This window comes from Melopsittacus undulatus, chromosome 6, assembly GCF_012275295.1.
Source record: "Melopsittacus undulatus isolate bMelUnd1 chromosome 6, bMelUnd1.mat.Z, whole genome shotgun sequence".
NCBI lineage: Eukaryota > Metazoa > Chordata > Aves > Psittaciformes > Psittaculidae > Melopsittacus > Melopsittacus undulatus.
The window spans coordinates 36,973,105-36,993,631 of record NC_047532.1 but is presented as its reverse complement, the minus strand read 5'-3'; the positions used below and the strand labels follow the sequence as shown (position 1 = coordinate 36,993,631).

General features: G+C 41.0%; 1 protein-coding gene across 3 annotated transcripts in view; it reads right to left on the bottom strand.

Moving 5' to 3' along the window:
- Positions 1-20,527, bottom strand: part of TIPARP (TCDD inducible poly(ADP-ribose) polymerase) — a 42,151-nt gene that overhangs the window by 20,113 nt on the left and 1,511 nt on the right. For 2 of the 3 annotated variants that reach the window (XM_031042719.1, XM_034063477.1), the window contains exons 2-3: positions 18,264-18,351; positions 1,537-2,536 (exon numbers count right to left, since the gene is read on the bottom strand). In XM_031042719.1, coding sequence (XP_030898579.1) covers positions 1,537-2,474 — 938 coding nt within the window. In that variant the 5' untranslated portion in view covers positions 2,475-2,536; positions 18,264-18,351. Of the gene's footprint in view, positions 1-1,536; positions 2,537-4,716; positions 5,102-18,263; positions 18,352-20,527 lie in introns of those variants that run through there. The other variant, XM_005141967.4, reaches the window with a different exon arrangement.

Here is a 20,527-nt window from a genome sequence, read left to right as displayed (position 1 = left end):
CACAAAAACTTTTTGCTTGTTCACAGAGAACTCAAATTTATTTGCGTGGGCTAATTTTCTTTCTGCATTTGCTGTTTTGTTTTCAGAAATTATTTTAAATACTTGGAAAAAAATTGAAGTTTCTCTCTTAAAATACAGCAAATGTTACCTGCTATGCAGTTACAAGATTTTTTTTTTTTTAAACAGACCAACATTCCTTCAAGACAATTCCATTCTTATTTCCTACTTCACTTTGATTTTCAGTGTAAGTGGAATTGCCTTCAGGAAAAGGGATGAATCCATGGGCTAACGGAGCCCAAGTTTTAGTGCCTAATCCAACACCCAGTTAGGTGAAAGTAAAGACTCACATTGATTCTAAGCATTAAATTGAGCCTCTGGTGCCTAATGAGAAATCTCAGCCTATAAAATAAAAATTTAAAGACTTTGGAAGAAGTGCTGCACTTCTTCAGGAAGTGAAAGGAAGCAGAGACAGCAAGGACAAATCCACAAGGACTTGGATGGCAAATGGAATTTGAAGTTTTTACTACACAACTGCAGAAGCATTGCTTTGAACTGACTACGGCTGGAATGAGTTCCACCAGGTTTACAGGTTAGGCAGGGCAGATAAGATAGGAGCCATTTCCATTATATGCTTCCTCCAGGCTAAAAAAAACAATAAAGTAAAAGCAGTCTTCACCCCACTTTCACACAAACATGGACTACACAGATCTGATGAACCTGAAAGAATCAGCGCTCCCCGCTACTACTCAACATGGAACATGCATTACAAAGTTGAAGAAGTTCTGGGTTAGATTTCAGGGTGCATGATTAAACCTAAATTGGTAACAACCATGGAAACTTAAAAGCTGCTTTTTAATTTCAGAAAATAAGTGGATAAACACTACTATGTATAGAGGAAACAATATCTAATAAATGGCTTAACAATTTTAGATGACAGATGATCAGCATTTCTGAAGGTATTGTTCAGGTTGTGCGTAGCAAACTAGCTGAAACGTCACCACATACTACCAACCATATGAAATTTCCAGTCAAACAACAGAGCACCTGTCTGATTTTAGTTGCTTAGAATGTAATAATGAAACCTATGCTTGGAGTGCACAGAGCCAATCTGTATTCACAGTGACAGAGAACAACTGCTGTATCATTCCTGTTTCAGTCACCGCAAAGGCTCATTCATGCTGCCACTTTTCCTAATACAGAGAAAACACTCTTAAGGAACATTAAGAACAAGCACAGTATTACAGAACAGTCTCCATCAACTCCATTTACACAGAGCTGAAATTTCTTTATTTCGTACACTTCAAGTCTTCCAGCTTAAAAAAAATACTTTCAAGATGCTAAACAGTAGTTTTAATAGGCATGCAAGACTTTTCTGTTGTGGCAAACTTGTTAGTTATTATTCAGGTAACATCATCACAGGGCTTATAAAACACTTGTATACAAAACATCAGGAAAAAAGAACACATTCTATTACACTTCCACACCCCAGCTCAGTTAAATGCCCTTGCTAGTAAGGGAGTAAGTTTAGTTACCTACCGATATTTCACTTTGATCCTATCATTGTCAGGGTTGCAGTAGAGCCTTTCCAGATGCTCCTGGGAATCATTGGTAACACTTTGCCAACTCTGGGTTGCTGTCCTCCTCACCTGCCAGTGATATGGCAAAACTGTGTGATGTCTGGGACAATCACTGCCATAAACACAAGTGCCCTGGAGAAAATCCACACAAATTTCTATTCCATCTTCCTGATGGGTGTGATATTGCAGCTGGTTCAAAAGCTCAAATACCAGATCAAGAGAAGCTTCTTCACTTTTGTCCTGGAATATCCCACCACTGAATTTATTGCTTAGGCTCAAATTGTATTGCATTGGACAGTCAGTCTCTTGGAATAAGCCAGATGAGCAGCTTTCCAGAATCTTGTCTGGGAACAAAGGACAAGGTGCACCATCACTAGCAGCTGGGTGCAAAGGATGGTCCTGGAATGATTCATTATTATTATCAGCAGCAGTTCCAGGAGTCGTTTCTGGTGAGAGGTCTTGCTCTCCTGACTGGACATCCTGCACAGGATGCCCAGAAGGATGAGCTACTGGCAACTGACTCTGCACATCTGGAGCTGTCGGCATCAGCACAGATACATTATTTTCTGGTTGGGGACAAGAACTACTGAGGTCCAGAGTCTTTTTCACAGCAGGCTCACATAAATCACCATGACCACCACTCTGGCCTCGGGGCACAAAGACTCTATCCAAGGTCCCAGCTCCCAGTAAACTGGTAAAGATCGGCCGCAAAGCCCGGAGAGTTTCTGTGTCCAATCTCTTCTGCACTTGCTGCTGCTTCTTCTTGAAGCAAGGTTTCACTGGTGGTATTTTTTCAGACAGTCTTATCTGAGGAGGAAAGTCCTCTGAAGGAGGGCACTTCATTCCTGGGCAGTGAGCCTGCTGCACAACACAGGCTGGCTTTGGTTCCGTGTCCATCAGACACGGACTTTGCTCTCCCAAATCACTTTCAAATGTCCCAGAGCCTTGCAAGAATCAATCTAGGGCAGAAAGGAAAACAAGACAGTTAATCTCTCTAATTGCTCATGGTTGACACGAACAAGATCACCCCTGGAGAGGATTTCAAGCCAGCAACAGCAAACTCCTCCCCTCTGTGTGACTGTGGGTAGCCCCTAGGCACGTAAAGCATGAAACCAGCTAAACTCAGGCTAATTAATCCCAAACACACACTCATCATCTTCTCTCATGTGAAGTCTCAGAGACACTCAGGCACGCACACACAGTCCCAAGGGGGAAGGAGGGGAAGCAGGAAAGGGGAATGGGCTTATGCTCTCCTCGTGATAATGTTTAATAATAAACAGCACTTTAGTTCATTATATTCTATACAAGTGAACATTGCAGTGTTCATCTTTATGCTTCCCTCGCACAGAGACCTGAGAATAGAGGCATTAGCAGACATACATCCCTGAATGTTCCCACTACACTTTAGATATTCAAACACCATTTCTTCTCCCACCAGATAAGCAGGCGGATGTACGCATTCCAATTCCATTCACATATATCTTCCCTTATACAACCTCACACATCCACCCAGCAGCTGCATCAACGAACTGCTGGCCTCACTTAAAGAACAGCAAACTTCATACCAGCGCCAGCAGGGGCCAGGATTTAATCCTTGTTTTTTTAGACACAGGAATTCAAGTGCTTACACCCTGTTCCTCCTGCTATGCATCTGACACTGACAGTCTCATACACTTCCAGACACTCCCACGTCATCTACAGCCACTCTCACATGCCCACACTCTCTCACTGACTCAGACACACAGGCTGCACTCTGTCACCCTGCTGTGACACACCGAGCTCATTTGCCTCTTGCTAGGCTGGTCAACAGGAATTAAAACTAGGCAGTCAAGAAAACAAAGGGGTGCAAGTTTGCTAGTTACTGAGGAACAGAGAAAAAATAATATGTCTAAGATGAAAAACTATTTTTTTTTCTCAAGTACAAATAAATAGTGTGCCTCATACGTCACCAGAAAGCAAGCTCTATGACTTTTAATCAGGAATCTCGTAATATTTGATTACACTTAATTAAACCCTCTTCAATCTCCTCGCACGTAGCCTCAAAGCTTAGAGTGGAGTACATTAAGGATTACTTCTTGGAAAAATGTATTTCAAACAAAAGTAATTCACATTTCAAAACAAAATCCCAGAAAGGGGTAAAATTTAACAATAATTTCTTACTACTGACAGTTTGCTCTGGAAAATTTTTCACTGAGTCTTCCTTATATTGAAACACACATTCAGAGGGCTTCTGCATTACTGTGGGAAACAGCATGTCAGGATTGCCAGGAAAAAGGAAAAAAAGTTGTACTTTCAGAGTTTCCCATTTTTAGATTAAATTTAATGCAAGCAGTAGATTTGTTTGCCAGTTAAAATAAAGTTCATATTTACTGGCACCTGTTATTCTTCCATAGACAAACCAGGTGTTTCTCCTCCTAAGCCATTAAGGGTACCTTAAACTTTCAAGTAACTTTCAAGGTTTAAAAATCCTCAACTCCGAAAGGAATCGGATGTTTCACTTCACCGAACCCAGGTTTAACAGCCCTGGTGAGGCGATATGCAAGAGGCTCTCCCAGGGTCCGAGGAGTCCCTGCTGTGCCAACGAGCTAAATAAGTGACTTCTGGCGGCTTTCGGCAGTAATTCTAACCCTAATTCAACATTATTATCACTCACTTGATTATCACTTAAGTTTTGCTGTGATTTTTAAAGAACTGCCTACTTACAGTGTAGAGCTGAATCCCCCAGTAACTCTAAAAACAGAAAAGGGGGAGAATCAGAGTATCCGATTTTGTCGGCATTTCTCATATTTTAACACCTCAAATCACTCGGTATTGTTTAAAAACAACGTTAAACAGTCACCAAGAGCAACGCTGATTTGCACAACAGATTTCAACACAGGAAGATCTCTTGGTGCGAGATTTTAATCCCCAAGTACTCGCCATCTCATGCGAACCACACCTCCTTTCCGTCTGCTGAAGAAAGCAAGTCTAATGGTCCTAACATAAATCTTTTCAAATGAAAAAAAAAAAACAGAAGAAATAGCCCAGACACAAAACGTAACAAGAGTAAGAGCAAACAAACCCTGAGGGACAGACCGCCCCGCAACTTTCTGCAGGGTTAAAGCCACTGTGAGCGGCAGGTTCCCCCGTAGCAACCTACCGGCTTTTGCTCCCCACCGAGCGACAGTCCTGAAGTTCTGACCCAATTTAAGGATATCTTCGAAACAAGATTAGTCTTCTGGTGGGGGAAAAGAAAATAACGGATGAACCGACTGCTACAGCCGAGTGCTCGCACGCCAGTAACTTCCACCTTAAACGCGCAGAAATGCCTGTGTCCGAGCTCGCAAGTCCCAGGCTGTTTGTCGAGTTGCCATCGGGGTTACCAAGAGACAGCGGCGCGGGGAGGGAGAGAGCAGCCGGAGCGGAGCCCCTCGCTGCGGGGAACGGCAGCCCGAGTTCAGGGTCGCCCTGCCCACCCAGCTGTAGGTGTCCCAGGGCTCACTCCGTCCCGCCCCGCAGCTCCCTCTGCTCCTCACGCACTCTCCTCGCTGTTTTAAATATCGCTTCCGGAAAGCGCTCTGCAGGCGGCTGTGCTGCCCGGGGAGGGGCAAGGAGGCGGCGGCGCGGCTGCTCCCCGCCGCCTGTGCCGGGAAAGCGGCCCGCCCCCTCCGCCGCTCCGCTCCGCCCCACCGCAGCCACCTCCCTCGGCGCCGGCCGCCCAGGCGGCTCCGTGCCGACAGGGGCAGAGGGAGGCGGGCTGAGGCATGTACCGTTCTGTACCGGCGACAGCCCGTCGTGTACTTCCGTGGGTTAAGCCCCGTGTTGAACCCTCACCCAACCAGCGACACCAGAGAAAGCAGAAAGCGCGGCGACCGGGTCATTCCCAGCAATAAAGGTGCAGTAAATCCCTCTGCGTTTGATTTATCACGCATTAAGCACATGGTCTCACTTCTGTAAACCTTGCGAACCCCAGTGCCTTACCAAAGAGGATTTCCTCACGCAAAAAGCAACCAGCGACAGGCCAACGAGTGCGCCCAGGCATGCGTGCGTGTGCGCTTGCACGCGAGCAGGGACCTGCTTCCGAGGACATGTGAGTTTAGCACCATGTCAACCCCTGCAGCTTGAAAGTCACGCAGCACACTGGGATAAACACTGCTCACGAAAGCCAAAGTCTGCACACTCATTTTCAAACGTTATTGAATTTCATGGTGTTAAGTTATTCACTGAACACTAATTAATGACTAAGAACCAAAGCAGAAGCCCATCCTGCCTTAAAGTCACCGTGACTCATTTTCTGTAGCATAGTGTGAGCTCAGTGCCCTTCTCGCATGGGGCTGCCAGGATTTGGGCCTGCATTTCACTGCCTGTGACACACTCAGAAAAAGAAAGCACGCAGTGCACCAAGTACAATGAGTTACCGTATGTTACTATTCATTTACGTGCCGTATTTTTAAGGTGGCATTTGTTAAAAGCAAAGTTAACTTTTGTGCAAAAGCCATTAGCATGCTGTCATCTTTTGGCTGCACGCTGTGCGTGAGTGAGAGCACGATGGTTCAGCTGCTGGTGCGATGGCCTGGCATGCTTCCCTGGTGAATCATACTCTTGTAGTGCCGTAGGAAACTTCCAACAGGACATGGCCATCAATTCACACAGGCTCCACACACACACCCTACAAGAATTAAGCACATTTGCATTACTAACATGGCCAGGTAAAATAGCTTATAAAACAGGTAAATAACTTCAGAAGGTGAAATTCATGTTGATGGAATACATTATATTATGGTTTTGTTTTCTTTTTAAATAAAACTGGTCTTCCATTCCTTGCGCTCAGGGATTTTATGCAATTATGTGTACAGAAAATCCAGGCACCTGGAAAGATACTGTCATTTTAAGGGGGCACAAGTTCTACAGTGTGCGTTGAAAATGCTGTGCAGCTGTGTTTATAATGCATGGAGAACATGCCATTTCCACAAACAAATTGCAGAAGTTGAGCTTCATGAGTTGGAGCTGACTTCTTTTAGAATGACACAGGAGAGGCAGAGTAAAGCAAGCATCGCTGCCTATAGGTGCTGAAAACAAATTATCATCTATAAATTAATTGAACTCTTGAGAGTCTGAAACATCAGACAGGCACAGCCTCACACTGTCTGGACACAAAAAAACAAGAGCTTTTCCAAGCACGGTGACTGGCCATGTGTCATACCCTCATTTAGCAAGAAAGAACTGCATACACACTTACATTTATCTTCTATTACCACAACAAAAATTATGTTTGGAAGAGCTTCTTTCATGCATGAGATATAAATAAGTAGCACATACGGCTGAACTACACACTAAGGTATGCACAACTCCCACTGCAGTGGGATTGTAAGGACATAACTGAGGGAAGATGGAGGCCTGGAATAACCATTTTTCTCAAAACAAATGTATAATTAAAGGAAATACATCACGGCACACCAGCATATTGTACATCCATTTCTGAGGCTACCCCACACAAATATATAAAGCAACTATGATCACCATGAGAGTATGATCTAATTTTTAAATGCACAGTTAGATCTTAAGCAAGAGAAAGAAAGCTTTAATTATTTCTTTCAAATGGTAAACTGCATCAGAGCGAATGCAGCCATTTACAATTCTGACTTGCAAATAATGGAATAATCAGTATGCACAGTTCACTTATTTGCTGATGAAAGAAGGGAAATGTCTTTGACTTAAATGTTCATGCTAAAAAACAACAAACCAAACACAAAAAACAATGTTTTTGGGCTCCAGTGATTTTTTTTTCTAGTGACAGAAACATGAGCTCCTTTTCTGCCTCAGTACTTGCACAACAAACACTTTTAACTTCTTAAACTACATCCCATCACAGGAAGGTTAACTGTTCTTTTCTGATGTTTTATATACAGAGAAGTCAGCAAATGCCGGTGGGAACTGGAAGGACACTGGGGAACAAGGCAGCACACAAAAGGTATGCTGCGCCTTCTCAGTTTTTCTGAAGCCATTTGGTCCTAGGCCTGTCTCACACACTTGTGCTCTCAGCATTTTCAGTAAGAAAGGGAGAGAACAGTAACTGCCACAAGCTCTCATTTTAGCTCAATGTATTTCTGCCAGCCAAACCAGCAGAAAAGCAGGTGGTCTTCACTGATTTCAAGGCATTAAAAAAATCTCCTCTTATGAGAAATCTCAGTGCTACTGTTCCCAGTGTGCTTATATTCTGGTTGTCTAAAACAGCCTACCTCAATGTATGCAGCAAATCAAGAACTTGACTTAAGTAGCACGACTTTTCCCCAAGAACTTGTCTACCATTTATCCAATTTAATCAATCACTACTTAATATTTTTCTTCTTTTTTTTTTAATTGCTTTCTAGCACTGAACTTTACACACAAGTAAAGAAATCAATACTGATTATTACCACAGAAAATACTGAAATCTACAGTTTCCGGCTGGTTTTTTTTTTCCTTAGTATCATTATTATGTAATACAATTAACCAAAATTGTCTTACTCTTAATTGTCTGCTTTAACAATTAAACGAAATTACAAAATGAGACATCGCTAAGGTTAAGTAACAAGTCACTGACAACTGGAAAAGGATAGAGGTCCCTTGACTTACACAACAGCATTTCACAGGTTGGATCAACCATTTAGCACATCAAAGTCCAAGAGAACATACAAATGTCTATGACTCTTTCTTTGCTATGTAGCAGCAGACATGGATGCCAAAAACTAGAAAAAGGTATTACAGTTGTTAAACTAGTGAACCATTACTTGCAGTAGGAAACAAACTACAAAGTTTTGCCACCTTTATTTCAGCAAAAATACAAAATTTCTGACTTTGATTTAGCAGTGAAAAAACAATCAATCCACTGATGTTTTACAGTACTGAACAAAGAATGTGCATTTATTACAGAAATCAGTATGAAAGGAATTAATCCATGTAGCTAAATTTACTGCAATGCTTTAAAATTAACCAAAGAGAGTTATTTTCCATACCAATGCTTGATGAGAAATGCTGATCACTTTCAAATAACATTTCAAGCCCTGCCCTTGTTCTGACATGGACATGTGCCAGCAAGTCAGTTAGGTAAGTACCAAGGGAAAAGAAAGGTCAATGATGCGAACATTTCTGAGAAGTTCACAGACAAGAAAAAGAGACTCTCTGATCAGCTCACCCTGTTATTAGGATGTGCTTACTCTTCTATACCTATGAGACTTTTGCAATAGTCCGTTTTTCATAATATATGTCAACCTCTTTTTTTTCTCTCACAAGCTGCATAACTAAATATTTGTAATTTTTATTTTCTGTGCATTTCTATCCTCTTAATACTACGGCTTACTTTTTAATTTATTTTTTAAGTGAAAAAGCACTTGCTGTGTTTATATGAAGGTAAAAAAATGCAAGCTAGTTTTCACTGATGAGGAGAGAGGACAGCAAAGGTTTAGTCAACACCTGCACTCGGGTGGCCTTTGCTGGAGTGACACCTAGTGGGGTACATCTCGCTTGGTCTGTCCTGACGATCAGGAAGACAAAAATTTGAAGGTCCAAACATGCTGACATGAAGCTTGCTATTCATTAATGTTTTCCTCCACTGGAAATGCTCAACGTTGACTGAACTTTGGCCAGGCTGGTGCAGACAGCTTCAACTCAGGAAGAAGACCTCTGGGGAGTGATAAATACTTGATGCCATTGGGACCCTACTTTGGTGGGGGCACAGAAGGGGCATCTGTCTGCATTGTGTATCTGTGTCTGACTTCCACACACTGTCAGAATGCAGAATTGTTTCTGAAAATGCCATTATATTTAGAGCAGTATGATGTACAGTAACTACAGGAATTACTGTTCCTCCTTGTGCCCTATATTGCTATCGAATATAGCCAGGAGTCTTAGATAACTAAGCAGTGTTGCGTATCTGACCGGTAGATGCATTTGGCTCTTTGGAGGGTAGCAATGACCAAAACCTACAGTGTTTATAAGAAAAAAATATAAACACAGATTATTCTTATGGTACTATCCACAAGCAAGTTAAAGAAAAAAAAACCCTACAAAAAAAACCCACCCCAAACCAAAAAACACCCCAAAACAACCATCATCTGCTTAAACATCATAATCTAGACAGGTGTAAATAAAAGGGGGTTACAGTCTTTAAAACAGAAATCCTGCTAGATATATGACATATTCACTGTGTGGCAGTGACTTTTTAGTAATACCTTATATTCTTCTGTTTTACACTGCTCAAAAGTATCAAAGCTACAGTAGTTTCAATCCATCAATATTAGTAAATGAAACCTTTTGAATGCAGACCCAACTTTTACATTTGCAGCTAGCAGTTACAAAAATTTAGTAATTTCCTTGGTCTCAAATTCATCTGGTTTGAATATCTTGTACTAGTAATTACAAGCTTTAAAAGTAGACCATTCTGTTTCTCTTATTTAAAATACTTGAAAGTTTGACAAGAACAGCATTTCTAAGAAAAAAGCACATATATGACACATCTGAAGAGCACCATACTTCTAGTTATTTTGCTGACTATCAGATAATCTTATCCCTGTAGGTGATTTATGATTCATGTATTTGGACAGGGAATGCATCATGCAAAAAGCAGACCCTTTTCCTGGAAAATTTGTTAATCATTTCTGCAGAGGTATCTTACAATTACAGGGCTGCAGTCTTAGGGAAATGGACCTAGAACTTTGGCCTACACATGCAGAACACTTCAATGCTTTTAGCATATCAACACAGTAACATTATACAACTTAAGAGGAAGTGTTTACTAAGAGTTCCCATCTATCTTATGAAACAGGAAACAATTTGATCACAAAATCAAAACAGAGAAAACTTGTATCAGTCACACTCAAATCAGCAGTCTCTCAAGACATCATCTTTATACATGGAATTTCCTTCTGCAGTTGTACTATCCAGTGTTGTACCACTCTGAGAGAAAAGTTAATGATGCTTCAAAACTAACTCAACAAAATCCCAAAACTTCATTCTTAAGATGCATGTAGTACGCATTTGCAGGGCATTAGGCATAAGTTAGAAACAGGTAACATTTCGGTACACTAAAATCCCTCAAATGTTTAAATACCATTTTGTGACTGGAGTCTGAAGACAGCTTTTCATCCATATGGCAGTGCCTCTTGTTCAAGAGAAAACTTAAATGACTTGCTTACCCAGAAATTATCATGTATCTATTCATGTATCTGTTACAGACTGGTGAGATGCTCTGGGACATTCAACAGATTAAAGCATCCATCCCATTTTGAAGCTGATTTAGATCCATGAGTTAATACCTAAAATGACCAACAGAAAATAATGCCCACAATGGAGACACACCCATTTGATTTATGTGGGATTTTGTTGAACGGGTGCACCCTCTTGTGGAAGTCTCTTAAATCTGTACAAGCCGTGTATATTTAGATAAGGCCAAGGCAGCACTTCTATGCAACCTTCGTAATATGAGAAGTACAAGCTGGTTCATATAATACCATGTAACTTTTAAGATTTTTTTGAAGGTTAATTCTAAACCACTGATGATTCTGGCACACGTGGATCCTGCCCCATGGTAGGTAATGATGTATGGATGACAGTGCTTTGTTCCTTCTCCTTTAGGCTGACTCCCATTTAAACAAATAAGAAGGCAATGTTCCTTTAGAATGCAGTGTTGGGCAACTCAAATTTAAACAGTTCTAAAATTAACAGTTCTATCTAACAGACAGGTAGTATACTATTCTATATGCATATAATGTCCATTCTTAAACCAAAAATCCCAACAAATTATAAAGGTATGCCTTGAAAGCAGCAGCATTTTACAGCTGAAAAAACAGCTAAGAACTGCTCACTTTAGCAAAACTTAATTAGAGCTTTAGTTACCCTGTGAAACACTGATTCTACAAAGGCCTGCAACACCCTTGGAAAGCTGAAGGTGTGAATGAAGATCTCTGTAGGCATCCCTTGAAAAGGTCAATTACAATATAAAAGGGAACAGTACTATAAATTTGACTGCCCTTTCTCCCAAGCTCTGCATGATTCACACCGTGAGGAGAAAAATTCACATATTAGGTTAAAAATAAAATGAATGGAAGAAATTAACACCAAATTCAACAAAACTTTTCTTTTTTCCTAAGATTCAGGAGATGAAGAAAAAAAATCTGAAGCTCCATAAATAATCTTAATGTTCAAATCCTCAAACTTAGTTGTACTTTCTGAAAACAGCAATAATAATGGAAAATATTCACAAACATAACATCTGCATCCAGTGGGCTAGGCATAGTTCCAGCTCAGCTGCAGCAACACACTTCTAACCCTGAGTAATACAAGCCCATCTGGAAGAAAATGGGGCTAGTCCTTCATTTTGCCTAACGCATATGTCAGTAACCAGTAAGAAGAGAGTCGCACATTGCGTTAGTGATCCTGTATGTCTTCCTTCACTATGGCATGGCATACAGTTCATCTTAGTATTGACTCCCAAAGCCTCCCTGCTGTGGATACTGTGAGCAGCTGGATGGATACAGTCTGCAGATCACATAAATAAAACCACAGTGTTAGACAGCATCATGCAGAAAACAGCAAAATGATTGCTATATTCAGCAGATGTTCTTTGTCTGAAACAGCTTTAAGTGACTATGAGCAGGAGAGATGCTTCTGCTCTATGTTTTACAATAAGAATATGCTTTGGAATGATTATTTCTTTATGGAAGAATTATTGTGTGGGAGTACACTATACATGCTTTATTTCTAATGTTCAGGAATCTGTGGGTTGCTGAAATCAGGATTCCAGAAGGGTACAGCATACTGCCTTGCTATATTAATTCTGTTTGTGAAGACTTTTTTCTTTCACACTTCCTAAGGGTTTTCAAATTTAGAAAAAAAACAGGACTTGGAAGAATTTCCTCTGACAGACAGGTCCAGATTAAGCCTAGCAATGATTGGTTAGCTAGAAAATACAAAACTAATTCTGTTTTCTGTGGATAGATTAATTTCAGATGTATATCAATAGATTGATATTAACAAACCTGAATAACTCTATCCAGAGCCATGTCAAATCAGCACCACACTCAAGCTCACCACAAGCATGTAGCTATAATGCTGCAAGGGGCAGTTCCATACAGCTGTGCCACAGGAGTTTTTAACTGCTTTCACATGAGCTTTACATTATGCTCAATAGACCCAACCTGGAGAAGAACTAGACCACTGCAGACACCTGAGTGGCTGCCTGTCATGGCTCAAGCCCTGTCATTAGCCTACTGCCTGCCCTATTCATTATGTCTAGCTCCACACCAGACTTCCAGAATCCACAAGCTGCTGCTGCAGAGCACACCTACACATACCTGGACCTTGCTTTCTTCCAACAGATTATCCTGTGAGAGCTTTCTGTCCCAGCCAAGAAGTCATGCCATTCTCAGTGGTAGCACTGCTACACTCACTGCTACCCTGACTCCTACAGAATCCTCAGTATTAGTATTAATCAAATTTCATATCTCCATTTTATTCACTATAGCTGGGCTCAGCCATTACCTGAAGTCTAAAACCGGCTGGATATGATTTCTATATACTTCATTCTGTTCAGACCATTGGAGTGAAATGGGCATTACCATGATGAGTTCAGATGTTTGAGATGGTTAGTCCATGCTACATATGGTGACAAACATTCAGAAGATAAGTAGTCAGAAATACCCCCTTTTATTCACTCATCCAAACATTCTTCACATGATACTTCAGTTTCTAGCTCATCGTTCTTACTTCAGATACTAGCATTTTAGGAACCATCAACGCAAGGATAGTCAACTCTTCTGACTACACATTACAGGCTAAAATTTTCCTATGGCTAAGATCCAGGAGATGTTTGCTCAAGGATGCAGGAATGGGAAACCCCAGAGCTAACTCACAGGTGTAAACTGACACCAACAACCATGAGATCCTCCTACATTGCTAAAGGATGGAGCAGTAGTGGGTGAGTGCCTGGATGACACATTTCAGATTCAGAAATCCCATCTGGCTGATCTGCTACCACTAACAGGGATTCAGGCTGCAGAACTGGACTGGCATAATCCCACTGCAGATCACCTTATGTATTCCTGGTGTGGGAACTACACATGAACTGCATATAGTCTGCATGCTATTAAAGAAACAGGCTGACTATCCCACATTTAAACAACTGTTTGATTGTCTGACATCGTTTTTGCAAATACATAATCACAGGCAGCAACTAAATAGATGATTCCAGACTTGGCTGTGTAACCACCAACAAACCTTGGCCCTACACCAATACTCCAACCTTCTCAAGTCACACCCTTAGCTCATTTTGCCATCCTACCAATTGTCTTACACACACACAAAACACATACGTCTGCTTACAGTAAAGGCTTATTTCATTCAACTTCCTCAGCCTCTCCTAGTGCAGCAGCATTAATGACACAGCTCCCTTACCTTCACCCTGTATTTCTCCACTACATGATAAAAAAAAAGCATATAGCACCTCCATGTTAGGTAGCACACTCAGAGCTGCATGTCTAAGAAGAGTTCTCCTGAGCAGGTGACAGAGTTCTCCAGTGACCTCCACACAAAAAACTGCTTGTCTGCCACCCCTGGATCACATCTGGCTGTAGAGCATATATGTGCAGCAATAGTCTGCACAAACTGCCACAGGACACAAAGCAGGAGATTTTGGGTTTGACCAGAATAAAAAGTGATATGCAAAATGATGAAATAGACTACCATAATTCTTTATTTCCTGCTTTTAGAAGCTTTTATTCATATTACCTGCAAGATATGCCTGAAGATCTCAAAGCATGGAAACCAGACCTCAATGTTTGAGAGGAAGATGCCCCAGATCTTGAATATTAGGTTTACTCTTACTTGTAGAGTTTAGCTGTTTTCCAGATATTGCATTTGATATTGCTTTTCAAAAGTGTGGTCAGTTCCATGTTCTTTCTGGGATAAATGCTCAGCAAGACAGCCCCCTGAAATTCTGTTAACAGACAGTATTAATTTGGTCTATATGCAGAAGAACTTATCAACCAAAATGTTAACAATGCCAAAGGAGGGAACTGGAGCATATAAGACCATTTCAAAACACCAAAAATGGATCACATATGCTACACTGAGCTCGCTTCAGATATAGCAAGTGTCACAGAAATCCAGCAACTTCCAGGTATTAGAAATTAAATGTGAGCATAGCAATCCCTTATTTCAGTGCAGCATCCTCAGAAGGTAAAACACAACAGCTCTGGATAATGTACTCTGCTTTGTCCACCTCAGTGATAATTGCAACACTGTCTCATTTCCTAACACAGAGAAGGGCAACTGTCCTGGTTTCAACTGTAACAGTTATTTTTCTCCTTCCTAGTAGCTGATGTGATGCAGTGCTGTGTTTCAGCTTTAGTTCGAGAACAATGCTGACAATACACTGGTGTATTAGTTGTTGCTAAATAGCGCTTACTCTAACTCAGACTTTTCAGTCTCTCATGCTCTCCAGTGACGAGGGGCAAAAGAAGCCAGGAGGGAGCACAGACAGGACACCTGACCCAAACTAGCCAAAGGGGTATTCCATACCACAGGGCATCATGGCCAGTATATAAACTGGGAGGACTTACCTGGAAGGGAAGATCACTGCTCAGGCAGGGCTAGGTGAGCAGGTGGTAAGCAGTTGTATCATTTGTGCATCACTTGTGTTTCTTGTTTTTTCCTTTTCCCTTCTTAGTTTTATATTCTCTCCCCTTGTTATTTCCCTTATCATTAGTAGTAGTAGTTTCATATTATACTTTAGTTACTGGACATTTAGTTACATCTCAACCCATGGGGTTTACATTCTTCCAGATATCCCCATCCTGCCCAGAGGGGGAAGGGTTGCATGATGCTTAGTTACTGGCTGCATGATGCTTAGTTACTGGCTGGGCTTAAACCACAACAGCAACTCAGACATTCTCTTCCTCTTACGGAGTCATAGATTCTTTGCAAACCCACACCCAGATAAGAAAGCTATCCTCTCAAAACAGCATCTGGAAACAAAACTGTATTAAGCCAGTGCCATTCCTTACCAGCCCCAGACTGCCCCTCCAGCTGTGACAGCTGTGCTCTTTTGGGGGCTACATTCTAAACCACATTGAGGAACTGGTTTGGCTGAAGAAGAATACAGCCAGATTGTGTCTCCACTTGTAAACCTCAGACACCACAGAATGCTTAAAAAAAATGTACAGTACACAGAAGAATTAGGAAGCTTCTCATCCAACAAAGCCAGAGCTGCTTAGTTTGAGTGTCATGCATGTTTATTCAAAGGTTTTTCTTTTGTATTTCAGTAATCCGCAATCTGTTGATCCACAACTCAGCACACTAATCCCTTACCACATGATAAATTTCAATACCTCCAAGCAAACACAGGGATCTCAGAGTATCAGAAGAGTTCAAAGTTGAACAAAGGGGGGGGGGGAGGGGGCTCAGTGAAGCTTTTGTTCTGCTCTAATTTAATTCCTGGACATAGTTTAGTCCACTGACTCTAGAACAAATGCCATTAAGAAAGTTAGTCTGAATTTACATTTAAATATGAATGTAAAAACCTAGCAGTTCTCAAAGCTATGGAATTTCCTTCCTAACTAACAAGGTGGGGAGGGGCAAGGGAGAGATGTTAGAGAAAATACAGAAGAAAATCTGTCCAGATTTCTTACAGTGACAATGAGGAGAACACACAATTTCCACAGAGAATTGTAATAGACTGCTTCAAGACTAAGTCTTAGTAACAATTTTTTTAGTCTGTATCTACACTACTAGGAAGTGCTCTCAATTTCAGTGAATTACTTAAATTAAAGCAACGAAGTAGACAGATCTCTTATGTGAAATGAAATGGTTCAGCTAGAACAATTAAGTAAGGGCAAATGGAAGTGATCACCTGCAGGGAATGTGACAGTGAAATGGTTACCAAAAGTAAATTATATTGTTTTGTGCTTAAAAATAACCCTTTCAGAGAAACACACAAAACCACAACAGTCGGTAAGTAAGCAGCAAGAATTAATGGCTGCAAGGGTCAGCCAAGTCAATCTTTAGCTTTAGATGTAGGTTTACAATGTAGTTGCATATGGAAAATAAAAAGGTATTTTCATATGAATGGGATCATTCCTCTGGCTGTTGTATGATTTAAACTAAAATGCATACAGTACTATGGCATGTAGATAACGAACTGAAAGAGATGCAAGAGATTGCACATATGCTTCAACTCTACAGTAAAATATCACATTCAGGGTAAACATTAACACGAGGCCAAAGTCACAGTATCTTTTTCAGACTAACTTAAAAAGAGAACATACACACCCCCAAGTACAATGGAGTATACATCACTGGCACTATTGAAAAAAATACACACAAGCATGGGGAGACAACACCAGAGAAATGAGACTCCTCTTTTCTGAAAGACAGCTGAACTTACTGCTGCCTTACTTCGTATAACCATCTGAAAAAAACAATTTTAAAATATCATGCATATGTTAAGTGTAACTCTGAAGATTTACTCTCACAAACTAGTGTTATAAAAGCAAAGTACACAGAGGGTGTGTCTAAGTCTGTGTCGAGAACATTTTTTTTTGTTACAGAGGTAATTCCACACAGCACACTATGTTCTATGTTACTTTTACAAAAATAAACTGTACAACACAGAGATCACCTACAATCACTACTGCCGTTACATGTATTTCAATCACAAATGTTATTTTATGTGGGACTCAGTATTCTTGCCGGTCAGTATTTTTTCTTGATAACAACTAACTGTTACTGTTGGAGTGTGATAGTAATCACTACCCTGAAAAAAGACACATTTCTGTCTGAGAGTTTTTAAGAATTCTTTTGTTAAACAAGATATCAGCTAACTAACAAGTGAACAATTCATTTAGGCATAAGAAATACTGGGACATCCTAGTATTAACTTTGGGTGACAGCAAAAATGGTCCTGTTTGGTCTGTTCACACATAATGCATTGATGTCAGCAGAGTTTTTTTCCACAGGTTTTGCAAGCTAGAAAACAGTTATCAGGAGTCTTTGAACTAGATTAGAAGGACTGTATAAACCACCGTGGTGTAAGAGCCTGTAATCTTTACAGCAGGGCTATGCTAAGAAAGAACTGCAGCTCAGAGTAATACAGAATTTTCAATGTAGTGGAGAAGTCTTACTTGCAGAAACAATTTCTGTGGGTGAGTTCCCAAGTGTTTAGGTAGGCATAGCTAGGCAACCCTGAAAAGAGTCTGACAGAAAGGTCACTATGCAATGTGAAAAAATGTAGCAAATGCAGCTTGAAAGAACTGCTACACAAGATTCTGTAATATAGTAATTTGATGAACACATCAATAAAAAGGGAGAGAAATAAACAGATGTTTAGAAAATTGACAACCAATGACCAGTAATAACCAAGATGCTTAAGACTACTGGCTAGATGAGTACAGCTACACAACCTCAGGTATCCACTACCAAAACAGCCAACTCCTCCCACCCCACACAAAGTCCAGACATCAGTTTCATCCCAGATATTCCCACACTGACCCACTGGAGACACACATGAGAAAAGGAACCATTATCTGGTCATAACAACTCTGTATCATGGTATTGCTTTTACTGCTACAGCTATAAAGGCTCATAGCTCATCTGCCCTAGGGCACCTATTCCTAGCACTGTTGTGGTAATGGGAAGAGCCACCACAACATCTTTCTTTTTGTGTTTTTGACCCACCTGAGGCTGTCCCCTGTCTGGGCTGTCTTGCAGGAACTTCCCCTTCTACATGTTCTGCAAGTTAGGGATTCTCTTAGGATTTCAACACCTAGAGGAAGAGATGGCATAAATTAAAAAACTTAAAAAAAACCCTAGTAATAAGTTATGGACTCACTGGGGGGGCTGTCTTGTTTTTTTTGTAAGATAGCCATATTTATGAAAACCATTCTTAGATGTTGGGACATTAAAGCTCATACTAGCATAAAAAATGACAAAATTCGTCTAAAGAACGGACCTATTTAATCACCACCCTAGAAGAGTCCACCTTGCAATCCAATGCAAACATATTTTGAAGTCTATACTTCACACTGATAAGTGGCAACAATAAAACAGACAAAACAAATCCTGCTGGGAAATGTCACTGCCCTTATTTTAAGATTTGGTCCATCTTAGAGATTTAGAGAAAAAGTGAGAGCAATAAAGATAATCCATATGTTTACAGAATATTTAGTACTGTTTCTGTGTTTTAGGAAAAAAAATTGTTAAGGAGCATACTTCATAAGTTACAAACATAATGGCATTACTATTTCTATTATCAGAACTTTTGCTTTTGGGTCACTGAGCCGTTCTTCCTCTGATTTTGATGCCTTATGTTCCCAGCAGTTTCTGAATGAGGATTCAGACAGGACAATGCAAATTTAAGCACTTAAGCAAAAACTTGTATTATTCTGGCAGAAATTAGTTGTCCAATTTACTATTACAGAAGCCACTAGAGCATACACAAGAGTGAGTGTGAAGCTCCGGTGACAGGTTTGTTGTATGCAAAGTTCTGCTTAAAGATAGTTTGCCAGTGACAGGATTTTTTTTAAAAAAAAGTATCCATTTGTTTTTTTTTCAAAATCTTTCATTATTCCATTGCCTAAACCAATGTCATACTTCATCTTAATGGAGAGGCAGATGGTCACCAGGCAAATTTTGTTCCAAAACAACAGCATCCTTCCCACGTAAACCCAAACCAAGAACAGAAAGTTAGACTTCATTACATTCCACAACAGAAAACAAATTCACTCAGGTGAGCAGAAGAAATAAACCTGTACAAGAACAGAGTCAGTGATTACCTCTGAATCTTGAAACAATCTTAATCTTTCCCAGTTTCCAACTACTTTATATGACTCTTAACAATGTTTTTGAATAAGAAAACTCATATAATTGGTAACATTGAGCAGTGATATTACAGAATCACAGAATCCCAAGGGTTGGAAGAGACCTCGAAAGATCATCTAGTCCAAGCCCCCTGCAAGAGCAGGATAACCTAGAGTACATCACACAGGAACTTGTTCAGGTGGGTCTTGAATATCTCCAAAGTAGGAGACTCCACAACCCCCCTGGGCAACCTGTTCCAGTGCTCTGCCACTCTCACAGTAAAGAAGTTCTTCCTGATGTTCACGTGGAACCTCCTATGCTTGTTTATACCCATTGCCCCTTGTCCTATCACTGAGTATCACTGAAAAAAACCTAGCTCCATCATCCTGATACCCATCCCTTTACATACCTGTAAACATTGATGAGGTCACCCCTCAGTCTCCTCAAGCTAGAGACCCAGCTCCCTCAGCCTCTCCTCATAAGGGAGGTGTTCCACTCCCTTCATTATCTTTGTGACTCTGCGCTGGACTCTTTCAAGCAATTCCCTGTCCTTCTTGAACTGAGGGGCCCAGAACTGGACGCAATATTCCAGATGCGGCCTCACCAAGGCAGAGTAGAGGGGGAGGAGAACCTCTCTTGCCCTACTAACCACACCCTTTCTAATGCACCCTAGGATGCCATTTGCCTTCTTGGCCACAAGGGCACACTGCTGGCTCATGGTCATCCTCCTATCCACCAGGACCCCCAGGTCCCTTTCCCCTTCACTCCTTTCCAGCAGGTCAACCCCCAACCTGTACTGGTACATGAGGTTGCTCTTCCCCAGATGCAAGACTCTACACTTGCCCTTGTTGAATTTCATCAAGTTTCTCCCCACCGAATTCTCCAGCCTGTCCAGGTCTCACTGAATGGCAGCACAGCCTTCTGGTGTGTCAGCCACTCCTCCCAGTTTAGTGTCATCAGCGAACTTGCTGAGGGTACACTCAGTTCCCTCATCCAGGTCGTTGATGAAAATATTAAACAGCACTGGTCCCAGCACTGACCCCTGAGGGACATGCATTTAGTTTTAACGTGTTTTACAAAGAAACCAACACTGGTTTCCACTCTTTCCGGAGCATAATCCTCAGCACAGATTTCAGAATGCC